The 16,545-nt window shown below is 40.8% G+C and overlaps 2 protein-coding genes and 1 long non-coding RNA gene across 5 annotated transcripts in view; all 3 read right to left on the bottom strand.

Annotated features, from left to right (window-relative positions):
- The window catches only part of ssbp4 (single stranded DNA binding protein 4), a 91,688-nt gene extending 90,218 nt beyond the window's left edge, over positions 1–1,470 (bottom strand). The window contains exons 1-2 of one of the 2 annotated variants that reach the window (XM_025053966.1): positions 1,278–1,470; positions 126–163 (exon numbers count right to left, since the gene is read on the bottom strand). In XM_025053966.1, the coding sequence (XP_024909734.1) occupies positions 126–163; positions 1,278–1,280 (41 nt within the window). In that variant the 5' untranslated portion in view covers positions 1,281–1,470. The remainder of the gene's footprint in view (positions 1–125; positions 164–1,277) is intronic. The other variant, XM_008307079.3, reaches the window with a different exon arrangement.
- Positions 1,471–3,411: 1,941 nt separating this feature from the next.
- LOC112486800 (uncharacterized) lies at positions 3,412–9,353 on the bottom strand. Its single transcript, XR_003049286.1, has 3 exons — positions 9,326–9,353; positions 8,213–8,244; positions 3,412–4,928 (listed from the first exon to the last, which is right to left on the bottom strand). It is a non-coding gene; the product is annotated as an uncharacterized LOC112486800 (long non-coding RNA).
- A 3,742-nt stretch (positions 9,354–13,095) lies between these two features.
- Positions 13,096–16,545, bottom strand: part of tmem59l (transmembrane protein 59-like) — a 16,143-nt gene continuing 12,693 nt past the window's right edge. For both annotated transcript variants that reach the window (XM_025054180.1, XM_008307081.3), the window contains 4 exons: positions 16,022–16,127; positions 15,804–15,915; positions 15,454–15,571; positions 13,096–14,719 (listed from right to left, as the gene is read on the bottom strand). In XM_025054180.1, coding sequence (XP_024909948.1) covers positions 14,561–14,719; positions 15,454–15,571; positions 15,804–15,915; positions 16,022–16,127 — 495 coding nt within the window. In that variant the 3' untranslated portion in view covers positions 13,096–14,560. The remainder of the gene's footprint in view (positions 14,720–15,453; positions 15,572–15,803; positions 15,916–16,021; positions 16,128–16,545) is intronic.

Here is a 16,545-nt window from a genome sequence, read left to right as displayed (position 1 = left end):
ACCCTCACCAGAGCTGACCAACTCATGTCCTTAATTAACCCTGCACTGAGAATGTGCTCCACCAGTGATGTTTGGTGCTGTGTTTGAATATACTGTACCATGTTAGTGCAATAAGGTGCCCTCACCTGACGACTGCTGGAACTGGCCTCAAATCCCTGTGGATCTGAAAATGAATGAGCAACAGAAGATGAATGAATAAAGGGAGGATTTTCAAGGCTTCTTTTTACACACTAATAAATGAGTTTTAAGCAGCAAATGGTTTTAAAAGTTACAGAGCACAAAATATTTTACAGGAATTCTGGGCCAACACAGTTGAAAATTTTAATTTTATTTGACCACTTATTAACATACAGGGGTCACCAGCTATATTTTCCGGAGGACCAGAATATTTCTGGACAGATGCCTTGTGGTCAAACACAAAATATAATAAAAATACCTTTATTGTCTAACATTGTTATTTGATGTTTCGTTTGTAATCCAACTGTGGGCCAGATTACACAGTTCAGTGGAAACTGAACTGTCGGTGGCAGGCCACCAGGTTACAATCACTGATTTAGAGATTAGATAGTATTTCTAGTTTAATTGCAGTGTTTTTAGGAAATCGATCCATGAACTAACCGATTGTATATTGGTAAAGGTATTTAAAAGTACTAATATACTCTCCTATTCTGTCACAGGACTAAGTACATCCAGTTGTTGTGGAGATCTGTCTGTGGGGTGATGACAGCAGCCCTGCAGTACCCCAGCTACTGAAGTTAAAATGTTATCATGAATGTGCTCAAGCAAAGAGCTTGCCTTCACATCTGATAAATGATGTGTAAGAAGACGAACACACTGCAAACACCAGGGCTTTGTCCAAACATTACATCAGAAGAGGCAGAAAAGTTCCTGCTCTACAAACAGCCACACACACTCACTCTGCTGTGTTGGCAAAACCCAGGAATCCTTCAGTTTCCTCAGAGACCCTGACTGTCAATAGTGGGGAAACATACAGTATATATATAATTATTACAAAAAGACATGAGAGAATCAGCAGATCTCAACCGTGAAGGTTTGGTAGTCAGGATGTGATGTGGAAATAAGACGAAGAAAATCACTGAAAACAAATGTGTGCACAGCACTACATGATTAAGTCAATGACCGTGGTCATTGACTTAATCTAAGTCTAAGTATCTAAGTCTAGACAATTAGACACTGACTGGACTGTCTGTGACTCCCAGCTCCACAGGTTAACTTATGGCTTTAGTTATTGTCTGTTCACTTTCTTTGTGTCTCACCATGTTTCTCTCTGTGGTGCTGCTCTCCCCCTCTCGTGTGTCTACTGTCTACACCTCCTCCGTCTACCATGGTGATCACCTAACCACCTCCACCTGTGTCTCATTAACTCCTCCCCTGTCTGTAGAGAAACCCTGAACTCACCTTTCTTGGTTGCCAGTTCAGCAGCTTGTCTTCGTAAACCAGCCTTATTTACTTCTCCCAGTGATCTCCACTCCACAGTTGTAGCCACCTAGTGTTTCCACTTCTGTCTGATCTGCTGACCACAGTTTTGGGAATAAGTTTGTTTGTAATTTTCTGATTTTCTCAACTCTCAGATATTCACATATATTTCTATATATTTATATACTCACATATATTTGCATAAATATGTAAATGTTTGCAGCTGTAACTACCGTTCTGAAACTCAACACATACCCTAAAGCTCTGACACTCTGGCACTGACTCGTTCTCAGTGGACATCAGTGCCTGGACGCCTGCTCTTTCATCACGGCCACAGACAATAAAAACCTGACTGTTGCCGTCATTTGACCTGGGAGTGAATGTGGATTTTATCCGTTCTTACTGCAGACAAAAGACAGATGTTACTGGGTGTTGGTGGGTTTTTTCTGTACAAAAGACACTTCACAGTATGTGTACAGTATTTCTTGATGATTTCTTAATTTGGTCTCTTTCCATTGTGTGTGTAATTCACTTTCACTTAATTAATATAGAAGTCAGTTGGTTTTATTATTATTATTATTATTATTATTATTATTATTATTTGTTTAGTTGTTGTTGCTTTTAAGTAAAAACAAAAGAAAGAAAGAAAGAAAGAAAGAAAGAAAGAAATAGAAAGTTTCCGTAGTTCAAAACAATACTTCCATCCTTCAGGTCTGCATTGCTGCCAACTTTTCTGAAATATATTATCACACTTTTGGGTTTTTTTATTTTCTGTCTGATAATTGTGTCTTTCCTTTTCTCCCGTTTGAATACAGCTCTTATCACAGACTCTGTTCTTGTGTTAAGAGGAGAAAGCCAGACTTTCTGTGGACGCTGGTGGAGTTTCTCACTCCTATTGTCTCTCAGAGGACACTCAGTCTGCCCAGACCCAGCTCACGCCCTCTGTCACCGTCCATAATCCTCATATCAGCAGCAATGAACCGTCACATCTTCATATCAACGATCACTGCCTTTTAATAATACAGGAAATTGCTGGTCTAGGTAGGTGTCTGCAATGAATATTCCAGATCTGCAGAGGGGCTTGATTAAAGACGAAGAAAAGAAGGATGAGAAGAAAAATTTCCTGTTAACTGCTGCTTTATGAAAATAATATTTTATAAATGGAAGTGATGACCATTTCTGCAGCGTGTGTTTTTCTGCATCCTCAGAAAGTATCAGATCTGAGGCACTCACACACACACACACACACACACACACACACACACACGATTACAGTATGTGTTTCTTAAAGTGATGTTGAGTGTATGTGGAACCTTTAATGACCATAGTTAGAAAGTGCACTTAAAAAAGAAAACCAAGTGATTCAGTGTGTGTGTGTGTGTGCGGCACATTACACACTCAGCCCTGACTGATGTGTTTAAAGACACACCGGTCGCTCTGATTACCATCTACGTAGCTCGCCATAAATAATGAGATTGAGCTCAATTAGGATCCTCCTGAGGTGTAAAACAAGTGGAGACACACACACACACACACACACACACACACACACAGTTGGCCTGCAGTCACACACACAGCTCTCGCTCAACCTGCTGGGGGGAAAACAACCCCCGGGTCACTGTTTATCCTGAACATCAATGAGCCGCTGTGTGCTGAGCTTAGCCTGAAGAACGGAGCAGACACCTCCAGGAATGATAGCATCTGATCTCTCAGCCACTTGACGAACAACAGGACGTCGCGGCTCCCACCTTCTCCCTGCAGCTGCTCCACCGCGGCCGATCGGCCATCCATCTTGCAGCTCTCACCCTGTTTTCCTGTCTCCACTGGTCAGACATGAGGACCGGAGAGGCAACTCAATCTCAGTCACGTAAGCTGGGAAACGGTGGAGCTGCAGACACCTTATACAGTGAGCTGTGGACCACAGGCCACACGCGTGTAACACTACACAGGAAGTGAGTTGTGGAGAAAAATGAGCGTACGCAAGTGCTGTTACAGCTCTGCAACCTATTTTCGATTATTGTCATGATGACGGTCCTACATGCAAGGTGAAACACAGGGGTTTGCTTACACAAGCGTGAGCATAAATAATTCACTTTGACGCACAAATAAGTATTGAAACAAAATACTTTAAATGGCATGTCATTTTGAACCTTATTAGGTTGTTAGGTGACAGATTTAAATAATATAAAAAGAAACACCACTGAAATATATGTACTTTATATAAAAGGCAGTAACTCTTACAAAATAAAAAAGTTGTTAAAATTGCAATGATTCTTCACCGATTTCTTCCAGACAAGATGGGAAATTAAACAAAAATCTTGAATTCTACTTTCAGGTGTTAAGTAATGTTCAACATTTTACACCCATTGCTTCAAAAGACAGTGTACTAAACCAACAACTCGCAAAAGTTCTACATCCCAACTGGGTCGACACACCCTCAAATCCCGACACTTTTGAGAGAAAAAAAAAAATAAACACAACAAGCATTCCTATAAATGCAGAATGTAATCATGTGTAATCATGCTCAAATGACAGCACACAGCACACATATAACACACACATATATGGCCTGCATTTATTTATACATTAAAAAGTCAACTTTTGATTAAAGAAATGTTTATTTTCACATCCTTATTGTGTGGTAAAATCCCACTTAAAAACCACCACTCTAAGCCGCCATCACATTGTTTTTACCTCACGGAGCTTCCTCACACTCGGGGTACACGCCCCACACTTTGGGAGTCCTTGTGTTGAATAATTCTGCTTAATGTAAGACGTCAAACCATAGAATGGTACATGTTAAATAGTCCGTCATTTTTTTATAATCTTGGTGAACTCTCAGAGCTCTTCATGAACGTGGGGGGTGGAGCCAATCCCAGCAGTCATCTTCAGTCATCAGTCATCGAGCAAAGGAGGGGGTTACATCCTGGAGAGTTCACCAGGTCATCACTAAAGACTGGTCCACAGTGTGATCTGTCATTGTTAGTGAAGCCAACGTAAAACATCCCTGAGTAAATATGAAGGCTGTGAATGAATACATTCAATTAATTACTCTGTCCCAAATATGGTCGCACTGTCACTCATCTGAGCTCCTTGTTGTTTTCGACAAACAGGTCTGCACCTTAATTAAGAGCTAATAACAGTCTAACCTGTCCAGGTCTGGGCTGTTGACAATGTCCTGAGGGATGGAAAATATTTATTTTCAGGCCATAATCAGGTTGACCTATTTGGTTCAAACACTGTAATGAAAAGAGCATTGTTTTAGTTTCTTATTCATTTTAGTTTTCCAAATCACCAAAGTGCACCGAGAAGTGAATCATGGGTAAAAACAATAAGAGCATTAGTGCGAAAAACAAAAGCTTCAGATGACTCAGAGTCTTAGTCACCAGACTAAGACTTTGTGATGACCTTGAGTGAATTATAATTCAAATGTATATTTCCTGACAGGTCTTTGAACGCTGCAGGTTCCTCTCTGATTGACAGCTACAAGGCTGTGGAGGTGAGAGAGACAGAAAAATCATCATCACTTTATTAAAGAAATTGTCGTTTTTCAAGGGAAACTAGAACGTATCCCATAAAGGTGTGGTCAGTCAGTCAGTCAGTCAGTCACAGACAGTCAGTCTGTCGGTCTTCTGGGCCTTCTATTTTATGGTGTGCTGGTGAGGCGGGCTCATATATGGTTTCACTCCTCTTGGCAGAGACAGGCCTAGCTGCTGACAGCAGGTCTTATTTGATGTGGATGTCCCGTGTTGGGTTTCAGTCCCAGCTTCAACACATGATCTCCATTATGACCAGAAGAGGAACGCATGCTGGTGGATGACTGGTGACTCTTATGGCAGACAGAAGGAAAGGGGAGGAGGGGGTAAAGGAAGGGGGCAAAATCCAACGGATGTAGATGATGGAGAAAAGTCGAGTTAGAGAGAAAATGGATCAGGTGAACGAGCCAGGAGGGGGGAGTGTGAGGAACGAGGGGAACAGATAACTGAAACAAGATGTTAGATGTGAGTGAACATAGCAACAGTCAGTGGGGTTGCTCCTTCACTGATAGCCATATGAACAGCAGATGGGCCTTGGATTATATGTACGTGTGTGTCTGTGTGTGTTTGTAGATGAAAATAATGTCAGATATGTCATGGGTTAATGTCAAGAAAAACAAACAAACAAGAGTTTCAGGATGTTTACTATGGTGAAACCAGTGACATTTTTCTTTTAATGTTTATTTTAATACTTTTGTAGATGGGAAAAAATAGTATTATTGTTTTTATTATTTTTTAACATAACATTTTAAAATATTTTAGTAATATTATTATCAAGTTCAATGTATTTAGGAACCGCTAACGCATGTGCAATCAAGATTAAGGTGTTTGTTTTTTGCTCTTTACTGTGGCTATATTGGATTTTTTTTTCAATAATACAGCATCTGTTTCCATTTTTGATTATTTATTGGCCCTGCATTGCAGAACATAAAGGAACATATTGAGTGATAAGCCTTAAACTGTTCATCTGATAAATGCCTGGCTTTTGTTCCCAATTACAGTAAACATTAAATCCCTCATAACATATAATAACATTTTTAAAGTCCAATAATCAATCGATAACTGATGGCAGCCTCAGATTACACTTTCCTGAGTGTGTCTTCCTAATATCCCTCCAGGTCTAGCCGTTTAACTGTGTAACTAATAAATTCCAGGTGTTAAATTACTTTTGTTTTAAGCGTGAACAATTAATCACGTCGATCACCTTACATGGAAGCTGCTATGAAAGGTCAGAAAGATAAGTGGCAAACCGTGGTTTTATTAATTTGGCGTAAAGATGTCTAATAAGTCAGAGTGCAGAGGAATTACTTTGGAAATCGAAAAGGTTTTGTATCGTCACATCTGAGGTGACATTAGGAAAACAACATTGACTGTGATGAAGTCATTTTAGTGCTGTGTTTGTTAAGAGTGGCCATCTTCATGCACATAGTTTACAGAGGCTTAATGTTTCAAATAAAAATAAAATATTTCGTCACTAGTAAATACATAACATAATGGGCAAATAGTAAATGTTGTACTGCAAGTATTTAAACGCTTTAAGTTAATTATGGTATTGGCGGCGAATCTTTCCTTGTGCAGATAATAACTTGAGATAACTGTGGAACTCTGTTAAATAATTTAATAGGGGAGAAAGGGCAAAAACATCATATTTATTGGATTTAAATGTTTTGGGGGCTCCTTCGCTCCACAAATTGAGCCTGCACATCATTCTATAATTCCTTCTTATCGGCCAGAGGCTTTAGTTATTTACTTTAGAATTGACTAATTTCTTATTCCAGCGGAGGGGGGACTGGCCGCTGACTTGAACAGCTGCTTCATGACCCAAAAAACTGTCAGTCTTTCCCTGGAATAAATTGTGGAATGTTCCATTAACAGGCATAGGGGGTTTCACTCAAGCGGAGGCACAACTGTGATATGAAAAACATTTTTTAGCCGTGCTTCGTCTTATACTATAGTCTTTGGTGTGTGTATATTTAAATATGGGTCGTTGTTATGAGTGTTTAGACCCGGGAAGTGGCCACACCGTCCGTTAGTCGCTGTTCTCCCCCCGCTCCTGAGAGGAAACGTTCGTGCAGGCTCATAGTAGAATCAATTCACAGAGAGGGCAACTTGAAACCGACCACTCGTGCCTGTGCGCTTAGTTTGGAGAGAGTGTCTTGTCGGGCAACTTTGGGTTTAACAGTCCGGGTAGCATCCGTGCTGTATGTACATGTCTGTCTCTCCATGTGTACGTGCATGGAACGACTGTAGTGAGAGAGGGTGACGGGGGAGACAGAGATGTGGTCGGAAATGTGATTTGTCACTGTTGGAACTTTTACAGTGGGGGGAATAATTATTTCAACCCCTGCTGAATCTGTAAGTTTGCTCACAAGTCTCTCATTTTATGGTAGTTTTATGTTAGTGGAGGGAAACCGAAGGTCAACAAGAATATGCCGGAAAAACATAATACATAAAGGACTTATTTGCATGTCACTAAGTGAAATGTAGTAAGTACTTGATTCCCTGTAATCCAGTCATAAATCTGTCTCTGATCAATTGATCAACTGATCGATCAATCCATCACCACTGATAGTCTTGATCTCGACTAATATGTAAAAACCACACCTATCCTCTGAATGCTAGTCTTCACATTCCAACATCAGCACCACAGTCAGAACTATAACAAGCACAAGACCATTATTAAAACCCCCGGTGAGAAGGTGACGACTGTGGGCATGGGGGTTTTGAAACCGAAGCGATATAAAATGACCATCAAACTTCCATCTGGAGCTCCATCCAAGCTCATGGCGTGCAGATGATTGTGATAAAGGTGGGGGATGACGTAGTGGAGGTTTATGACAGATGTTGGGGTAGAATAAAAATCAGTCCTCTAAACAAGTCAACCTCTGTCCCACAGACCACAGACGGTTGAAAAGATCTGGACAGAGCACTCCCTAAGTCTTAAGTGAAAAAAGATTTTTCAATTATGTCTCGGTCTTCTAATTATTAAAGAGACATATCAGGGCCATATACTTTAAGGTATATACTTCCACGGGTGACTGCAACCTAATTTGACAACTCAAACCAATTCAATCCTGAATCAAGAACAAAATGTCAAAATAAACAAGCAGAACAGGAGATCCGATAGGTTTATACTTGATTTGTACGGCTTTTACTCCACGCTGTTGGTACACACAATGTACATACTGCAGGATTGTGTTTGTGTAGTTTGTGTCCTGTCGACTCTATCTAAATCTTACCTGTGTGAATCCAAGATGTCCGCCTTCATTTCCTGCGAAAGTAAAAAAGAAGAAAGCATGAACATCTGAATGTTTATACTAACCTATTCTATTTGATTCTATTCTAATCACCTTCTTACTAACAGTACTGTACATGTGCTTGGAGGTACTTCAGTATACGTTGTCTACGTGGAGATCAGGACCAAACGTTAAGTACGTTTATTAGGATATTTAGTAATAATGACAACTGGTGTTTTTGTATCATGGCCACCCTTTTCGCACATAATAATATAATATCACATTAACATTTCTGCTCCCTCCCAGGCTAACATTCTAAATATATTATTCACAAATATGAACTACAATAGAATCTCCAATTTACAGGCCTGATGATCTCTGCTGCTGCTCAACTGTCACTCCTCTCTCATTATTCAGTTTATTTCCATGTGCAGTGTGTGTGTGTGTGTGTGTGTGTGTGTGGCTGGTTTAATGCACTGCAGGTTGGCTCCTACAGCAGGTCTGGCCAGATAAGAGCAGCACACCGTTTTCTGGGGGGAGGCAGTGAGGGAGGGGGTGAGAGTGGGAGGGAGAGAGGGGGCTTACCTCTTCACTCACATAAACTATTTAATTGTAATAATGGGGCCACCAGTACTCAAACCTGGATCCACAGCACCCCCATTGGGTGACTAGCTGTGTAGCACCCAAAGTGCGAGGTTCCTTTGTACTGGCAGTTTAACGTGTGTTGAATGACACACACTCCTGACTATTGTTTGCAGTTAATTAACCAGAGGCTGTAACAACAACTGTTTGTGTTTTCAACGGCTCACGGGCAGAGGAGAGTTAACAAGGCAGAGAAGTAAGACAAAGAAGCAGAGAAGAGAGGGGACGGAGGAAGACACAAGACTCTGGACATTAGAAATGAACAACATAAACTGTTAAAAAATGCCATCACACTGCCTGCTGTGTTGTGTGTTGTTTCATTTGTCTGTTTGTTCACTGGATCATTTTTCTTCTGTATGTAATCTTGGCTTCCCAAAGAAAGCTTCTTCAGAAATACTGTGTTTAAGCACATAGGAAAACTACTTGATTATATGCATTTTGAAGAGCACAAGAAGTAGTATTGATGATACTAACCTGGAGTTCAGACCACAGAAACCACAGGACCAATGATTTAACAAAGACACTGAGAAGGAGAGAGGTATTTATACCCAGGACACCAGGTGAGACTGACGACCAGGTGATCACAGGACACCAGGTGAGACTGATGACACTTGGTAATTAACCCAGGAGAGACAGGAGGCAGACACACTATTGTTATTATTATTATTAGATCTGCCAAAGGTTTGACAATGTAATTAATAGTAATATGAATGTTTTTGTTTTTTAAATCTTACGTTCTAGAAAGTCCAATCCTGGGTCTTATACCTCATACCGTACACAGCACTGGAATCAATTCAGGATCAATATGGGAGGCTGAGTTAGATAAAGGGTGACAGCTGTGTAATCAGGTGGGTGTAGCAATACTGTAAATGCAGTGGGAAGGAGTGTGTGTGTTAGAGGAGGTGAGGTGGACCAGAGTGTGGACAGGAAGAGTGGGCTGTCCTTCCAGAAAACAGAACGAAAGACAATTTTGACCTTTAGCTCAGTGGAATCACATAATTAAGATTTATTAATGTCAACCTTGGATTTTCTGTGTTTCACTTGCTTCCTTAGAACAAAGTTCTTGATGGCTGAAGTCTGTGTAGGTTCTCAGTCATCCAGGCCATCGTATCCAAAAATAGTTAGCCTCTTGAAGCCTCTTGGATGAGAGGTGAAACGTCTTTGAGAAACCTACTCCGTCCAGCTGCCCTCGATGGAACTATTTTTGGACTAAAGTGTTCAAATCAATCTGGGAATATAGGCACAGTATTAGTTTTTTTTTTAAAAAAACAACAACACATATCAGCACCTTGGTTAACAAACACCAAGCCCAGGAAAGCTGTATATTCTCCTTTCTGGAACAGTTGTCCACACACAGCGGTCAAAGCTGGGCCTCGGCTCTGATCAGGCCATAAATGTCGTTTTGTATGACATGTGTGTTTGTCTGAGCTCCAGGCTCTAAACACTATAAAAACCTCCGTTTATCTTTCCCTGTATCAACAAAAGACGAGGGACGGTGGAGACGCAGGAAGAGTGAGACAACAGGTCTCATCTGCATTAAATGAGTCAACATGTCAGTGTGCGGAGGACAACCTGTTCCAACTCCTCCTCCTTTGCCACTTTCACACGCAAATAAGGAGTCTATTTTTATCACGAGCAATCTGCTGCATACACACATGCACACACAAACAAGGACACCAGAGTGACTAAGGCCAGTACTTGAGCACCGGCTGATGATTAGGCTTTGTCTAGACATGGTGATGTAAAATAGTGCATGACATAATGCATTCATTTCCCTTGTGTTCGTATCCAGGACTAGAACCACGTACGGCTGTTCACTGTGATTTCTGAACACATGCAGTAACAGTAACTACTGCCTCATTTGGTTTTGTCTGAAAAACATGTTTTTCTCTTGACTTGGAGTCACTTCTTTGACCTCTGACCTCAGTTATTCTGTTATTTCTATTCAACACATCAACATGGCCAAAGGGTTGTAAAAACTCTGAGTTTGTTTCAGTTCACATCAGCCGTCGTGGAGCTGTTTGGCTGAAATATTGATGATAGAGTGATGTCATTGGTTACAGCATTTCAATCATTGGTAACACTTGTTGCCATGGTGATTGGTTCTCTTAACTTACAGCAAACAGACCAGTTCTGGCCCTGTCTTTGACTGACTTTCTGACACTCTCACCTTCAAAAATGTGCTCTGTGACACATGATAAAATAGGAAGGTTGGAGTGTGTGTTCAGCAGCGCCCCCACCCTGTAAAAAAAAAAGAAAATCCTAAACGACAGTGGTGCGGTTGTCGTTAGCAGCCTTTCCCACTTTAACATAAACTGAGGAGGTTCTTTCTTTAGAATTCTTTAGAGGTTAAGGGGTCAGAGGTCAAGATATAACATTACAATGTGTTATAGACTGATTTGCAGTCAGCAGGGGGCAGTCTAAGCACCTGGGGAGCAATGTGTGGGGACAGTGCCATGTTCAGAGCAACTCAGTGGTAACTTGGCAGCTGCTGGACTCAAACCTGAAACCTGCTTCCTTAACCACTAAGCCACCACTGCCCCAAAGGGAACTGTTGGTGTTTGATTGACATGGAGATTTTTATACAGCCGTCTTCCATGTGTTGTCCAGGGGACATTTACTGCTACAGGATGAAGAGGTGCTGCACCGGGGCATCTTTCCTCCACTGAGTATGTCAAAGACTGGTGTATTTTACTCAGACAGGGAGAATGACCCTGAAACAAACTGCAGGTTTTCATTTGTGTCTGTTGTTTATTACCTGTCCATCTATCACCTGCTGGGACAAACAGACAGTCTGATGATCACCACTGCCTCCACAGACCTGTGGACATGAAGAGTGGCAGCTCGGCCTTTCCCACTCTGCAGCCCCCCCACCCCACCCTCACCCCCTCCAGTGCTCACCCACAGCCACCAAAGTGGAATGTCATTGTTGGACAGTGCTATGGTTTTGATGGCATGTGACACATTACATGGAGGAGGCATGTTTTCATATGATTTTCTGTCCGCCTTCTAAACAGGAGACCATCATCTCATGCTAATTTGACATACGATACAGGAGGCTGCTTCATGTTGTTATCATGCACTGGCTCAGTGTCGGTGGTTTTTGATGCATGAAACAGAACAGAAAAACCCATGTTTTTTATTTACTTTTTTTTGTTTGTTTTTTAATTTTTTGGTCTTTACTTTATTGCATTTTTCTTTTTTTATCTTTATGGATAATTGGATGAAACATTTTTGTTATTTCTTTTTTGTGACTGATTATATTTTATGTATCACATTTTCTAAATTATTTTCACAAGTTGACAGCTTTTTGTCCGTTCCTCTTTGAATTAAAAATGAACCTTGTCGCTATTTTGCTGAACACAAAGCAATAGTACCAGAAGCAACAGAAGTGATGTGTTAATTCATGAGGTCCTGTAGATCTAGTATGGAGGACATGGACAATTCCTGTCATTTGGTTTTCCGTCATCGAACCAACTTTCCGATTTCAATGCAACTCCTTAAAATAATACAATAATCCGTGTGTGTGACCCATAAAATAACAAGAATATTATCATGTGCGTTAACATATTCTCTACTGCCCTCTTGTGGACTTCCTTACGTATTACGCAGAAATGCCAACATTTGTGGTGGGAAAAATACTAAATATAGGATATATATCCATCCATCCATCCATCCATTTTCATCCGCTACTGGGTCGCGGGGGCAGCAGTCTCCATGACCGCCACCCAAATCACATTGCACCGTATTAACCCCCCTAAACCTTCCTGCAGGTGGCGAGTCCACTGGAAGGTACCAACCGCCCTAAACGTGATTCGAACTCACCCAGGAGGTGAACCCTGGGGTTCCACACCAATGACAGAGACATTACCTCTGGGCCAAAGTGCCACAGGATATATATTATTTTATATAATATATGATATATATTGCAGTATTTATACACATATATGAGTATTTATACACACTAACGCAACATAACGTGGAAATTAACAGTGTTCTAGAGTTCACAAAGTAAAAATAAACGTGTTTCATCTCACTTTGATGCTGCAGAACATAATATCAAACTATAAACAGATTTTTTTAGATTTTGCCAAATGCGTTACCGGTTGTTATTCAGTTGGTGGAATAATTTGTATCTTTAGACCTAGAAAACATATAACTATCAGTTTTGGCTGCGTTTGATGAATGCTGTCAAAAGATTATATTTTATGTTAAAAACCAGTTCAGTGACAACTGTCATTTACAATGAAAACACTTTATTCATCATTTTGTATCATCTCAAATAAAACCGACCAGTAAAAAGAAAAGGAAAACAAAACAATACCTATTGAAATAATTCTCATACACCTTCAGTTGGAGTCAGCACAGATATTGTTTGAATGGCTTTCTGATTGCATTATCTACCTGTAAATCATGAGACATAATGTCATTTGTCATCAACACATTCTATTCAATGATTACAGTATATATGTATCTCTTTATATATATATATATATGGACACAAAAACCACAAGCCTATAGTAGAGGTGTGCCATACTGGAATGGCAGGCGGTTAGGGTTAAACTATCAAAGCATCACTTCAGCATGCATGGTTTACTGTCTACTAGCCTGGATTTAAAAAGCAGTCGGAGACGTCATATGCACTGAGAGAGAAAAAACATAAAATCATCGCTAAGACTGTGAAACTCTGTTCACTGACACAGGTCTACGTTAGAAGCTTTGCATTTACGTGTTATAAAGAGGTTATCTTTCTGTGTGTGCTCCTAGGATATACAAAATAGTCAGCTATAAGAAAGCACATGGCACATAGCATAACAGCTAAGGGATAGAACAGCATTAATATGATGAGAATAATTATAATAATAATAACAATAGAGTAAGAGGTGCAATCGTCCTATTGTCTGTCATTCTCCACTCTGTGTTACAGTGTATTTTACCTAAACATTTACATGAGGCTGAGACTGTATTGTACATGGCACTGCAGCAACACGTTTGAACAAAAGTACACACGGCAATGACTGGGAATAAATAAACTCAAAATAAATAAAGGAGTCAGACGGATTGTCGGCCGTAAAACTTCATCCAGTTCAACTTTCTACGAATGAATGTGTGCTCTTTAAAAATGCCGGGGACACACATCAACACGCACACACTGTACACAAAACCACACACAGACTGACAACGTAAATAAGATGGATTAAAAGTCAGAATAACGTGTTGACACTCAACGTCTCACCAGAAGTGCTGTGTGTGGTGTGACGACAAAGACAACGATCCCAGAACCATGTCACCACACGAATACCAAAACACAGTGTCTGCTCCCTCTGGTGGTCAGGCCACACTGTGTCTACCTTCTCTTTAACACTGGATTGAAAAGTGCCAATAAGTAGGACTGCTAATAATGACAGAAAATTCCATCTCCAATACATGTCAGCAGCGCCTCCTCAGGCATCCTCCAGGTGGCATCACTGAGTAAAACTGGATCGTGAACTTTTTTTTGTACTGTGTGCTGAAATGAAAGGACAAGCGTGGCTAAGTGAAACCCCGTCTGATGATGGACACGAGCTAAATGTTTCAGTAAGATACCTCAGCAGACAGCAGGAGGCCATGCTCTTAAAAATACATCGTTTAAAAACTCTGCAGATGGGCCATGGATATTTTTTTGTTAAACCCAGAAAAACAAGACAGCAGCTCTCCCACTGGTCCTTCCTAAACACATGTTTTGTTGAGGTCAACTTTCACCGGCAGAGGTCCAGCCTCCTGGCTCTCCTCTGACTGTTTCACAGCAACAGCGATCACAGGTGTCAGGTGGTAGGGGCTGACTTTTGGGGCATTGTCCAGAAACTCTTTGTCTCCGTTGATGCTTAGCTTAAAAGACAAAAGGGACAGAAGACGTGATATAACTTCCCAATCAGGGTTTTTGAACACCTACTGTTTATAAAAAATATTTAGGATTGAAAAAGAGTACAGTAACACTATTTTTTTAAGAAATTCTTTAAGTATCACATTGTTTTCGTCCTTCAGAATTACAGATGTTATCACATACATTGGCTCCAAATGTTTAAGTAAACTGTACCTTATGGTTTATTCTCCACTCTACAGCAGTAACACATGTATAGTAATTACAAATATTTTTTGGAAGTCTTCAATCAAGAAGAAGCGGTGTCTTTCCTCCTACATATATTTCCATTAATGTGAATTTTTATGGAAAACAGCTCTGTCTCCCTCTAGTGGCCAACCACTCCCTCTGTGATCTTCAGTTTCATCTTTGGTTGAATTCCGTTAATCATACCCGATGGGATGATAATAAAAGCAGGCTGCATTACTGTGGTTTGACGTAGCATGTGACTGAGGTTACAGACTGCAGATAAAAACCTTGCGCGGCCTCTAATCAACTGAACAGAGAAGTCGTATTCAAAACACAACAGTGACGTTGATGATCAGAGGAGTTAGGAATCACAGAACAAGGGACTTTTTTGTTGTGCGACGGTGAATGAACAGAGGCACCGACTTGAACACTCAGCTTAGACCATACTTTGACGTTCATGTTTTTGCAGTTCAGTGGAAAGAGCATGTATTTCACTCACAGTTTTTGCACATACCTGTGTCTTAATGTGCTGCTCTGGTGCAGTGACAAGGCTGGCACAGCTCAGCCACAACATGACCATGATGGACAAGAAGAGACAGGCTGCCAGGATCCAGCGAGGAAGACCCGAGCGTCTGCCAACAGCAGTGGAAGATTTGTCAAGTGAAAGGTTGTGAAAATGTACAAAAGAAAATATCATCATGTATCAGGCAAAACTACAACATTACATCATAATTAACATATAGCTGTGCACTGGATTTTGGGGTTCATGTCCCATAAGTGGCCCACAGGCCAGGACTTTTACACCCCACCTCCAAACCATTCAGGTCTTAATAAACTCTTATCATAAACCAAACACCGACTCACCTTGACATGCAGCCCAGGAAGTCGTGCTCAGCTGTGGGGTCATCTGTGTGCTGCACTGGGTGTTTTCCTTTACCTATTTTTGCTCCTCCTTTCTCTCCATGGCCCCTGACACCTGCGACACAAAACATCAAAATAAAAAAAAGTGATTTGAATATGTCATCTCAACACCAGGACTCCTGTGTGTGTGTGTGTGTGTGTGTGTGTGTGTGATTTCTCACCGTGGGGTCTCTGGGTATGAGAGTGCACCTGAGGCCAGGGTTTATCGGCTACGTTGGAGCGAGGAGCCTGCAGCTCGGGCACAGAGTACTCTATCTGCGGCTGGCTCTGAGTAAGACAGAGTAACGACAGCACACACTCTGAGCCCAGTCAAAGGAATAATACAGCAGAGGTATTAGCAGAGAAGAGGTCGAGTCATTTAGCAAGGTCACAGAGACCACCAAAACAATACCACGCCAGACAGAGAGTGGAGGGAAAAAAAAAACAACAACATATGTGAAGAAATAAATGTAATAAAGGCTGGGAGAGGGAGAGAGAAGTTTTTTTAATTTCCAAGGAGGTGAAGGTTGTTTTTGATCCCACTCCCACTCATGATTGGACAGGAGTCTCTCTGTGTCTAGTGTCTTTAAACTAATTATTCTCAAAGAAGGACTCGCAAAAATGTCCAAATGTTAGGCTCTAAAATCAAGAATATATATATATATATTTATATATATGTATATATATATATATATATATACATATA

This window comes from Cynoglossus semilaevis, chromosome 2 (genome assembly GCF_000523025.1).
Source record: "Cynoglossus semilaevis isolate Cse_v1.0 chromosome 2, Cse_v1.0, whole genome shotgun sequence".
NCBI classification, from domain to species: Eukaryota; Metazoa; Chordata; class Actinopteri; order Pleuronectiformes; family Cynoglossidae; genus Cynoglossus; species Cynoglossus semilaevis.
This window is presented reverse-complemented; position numbering and strand designations above follow the sequence as displayed.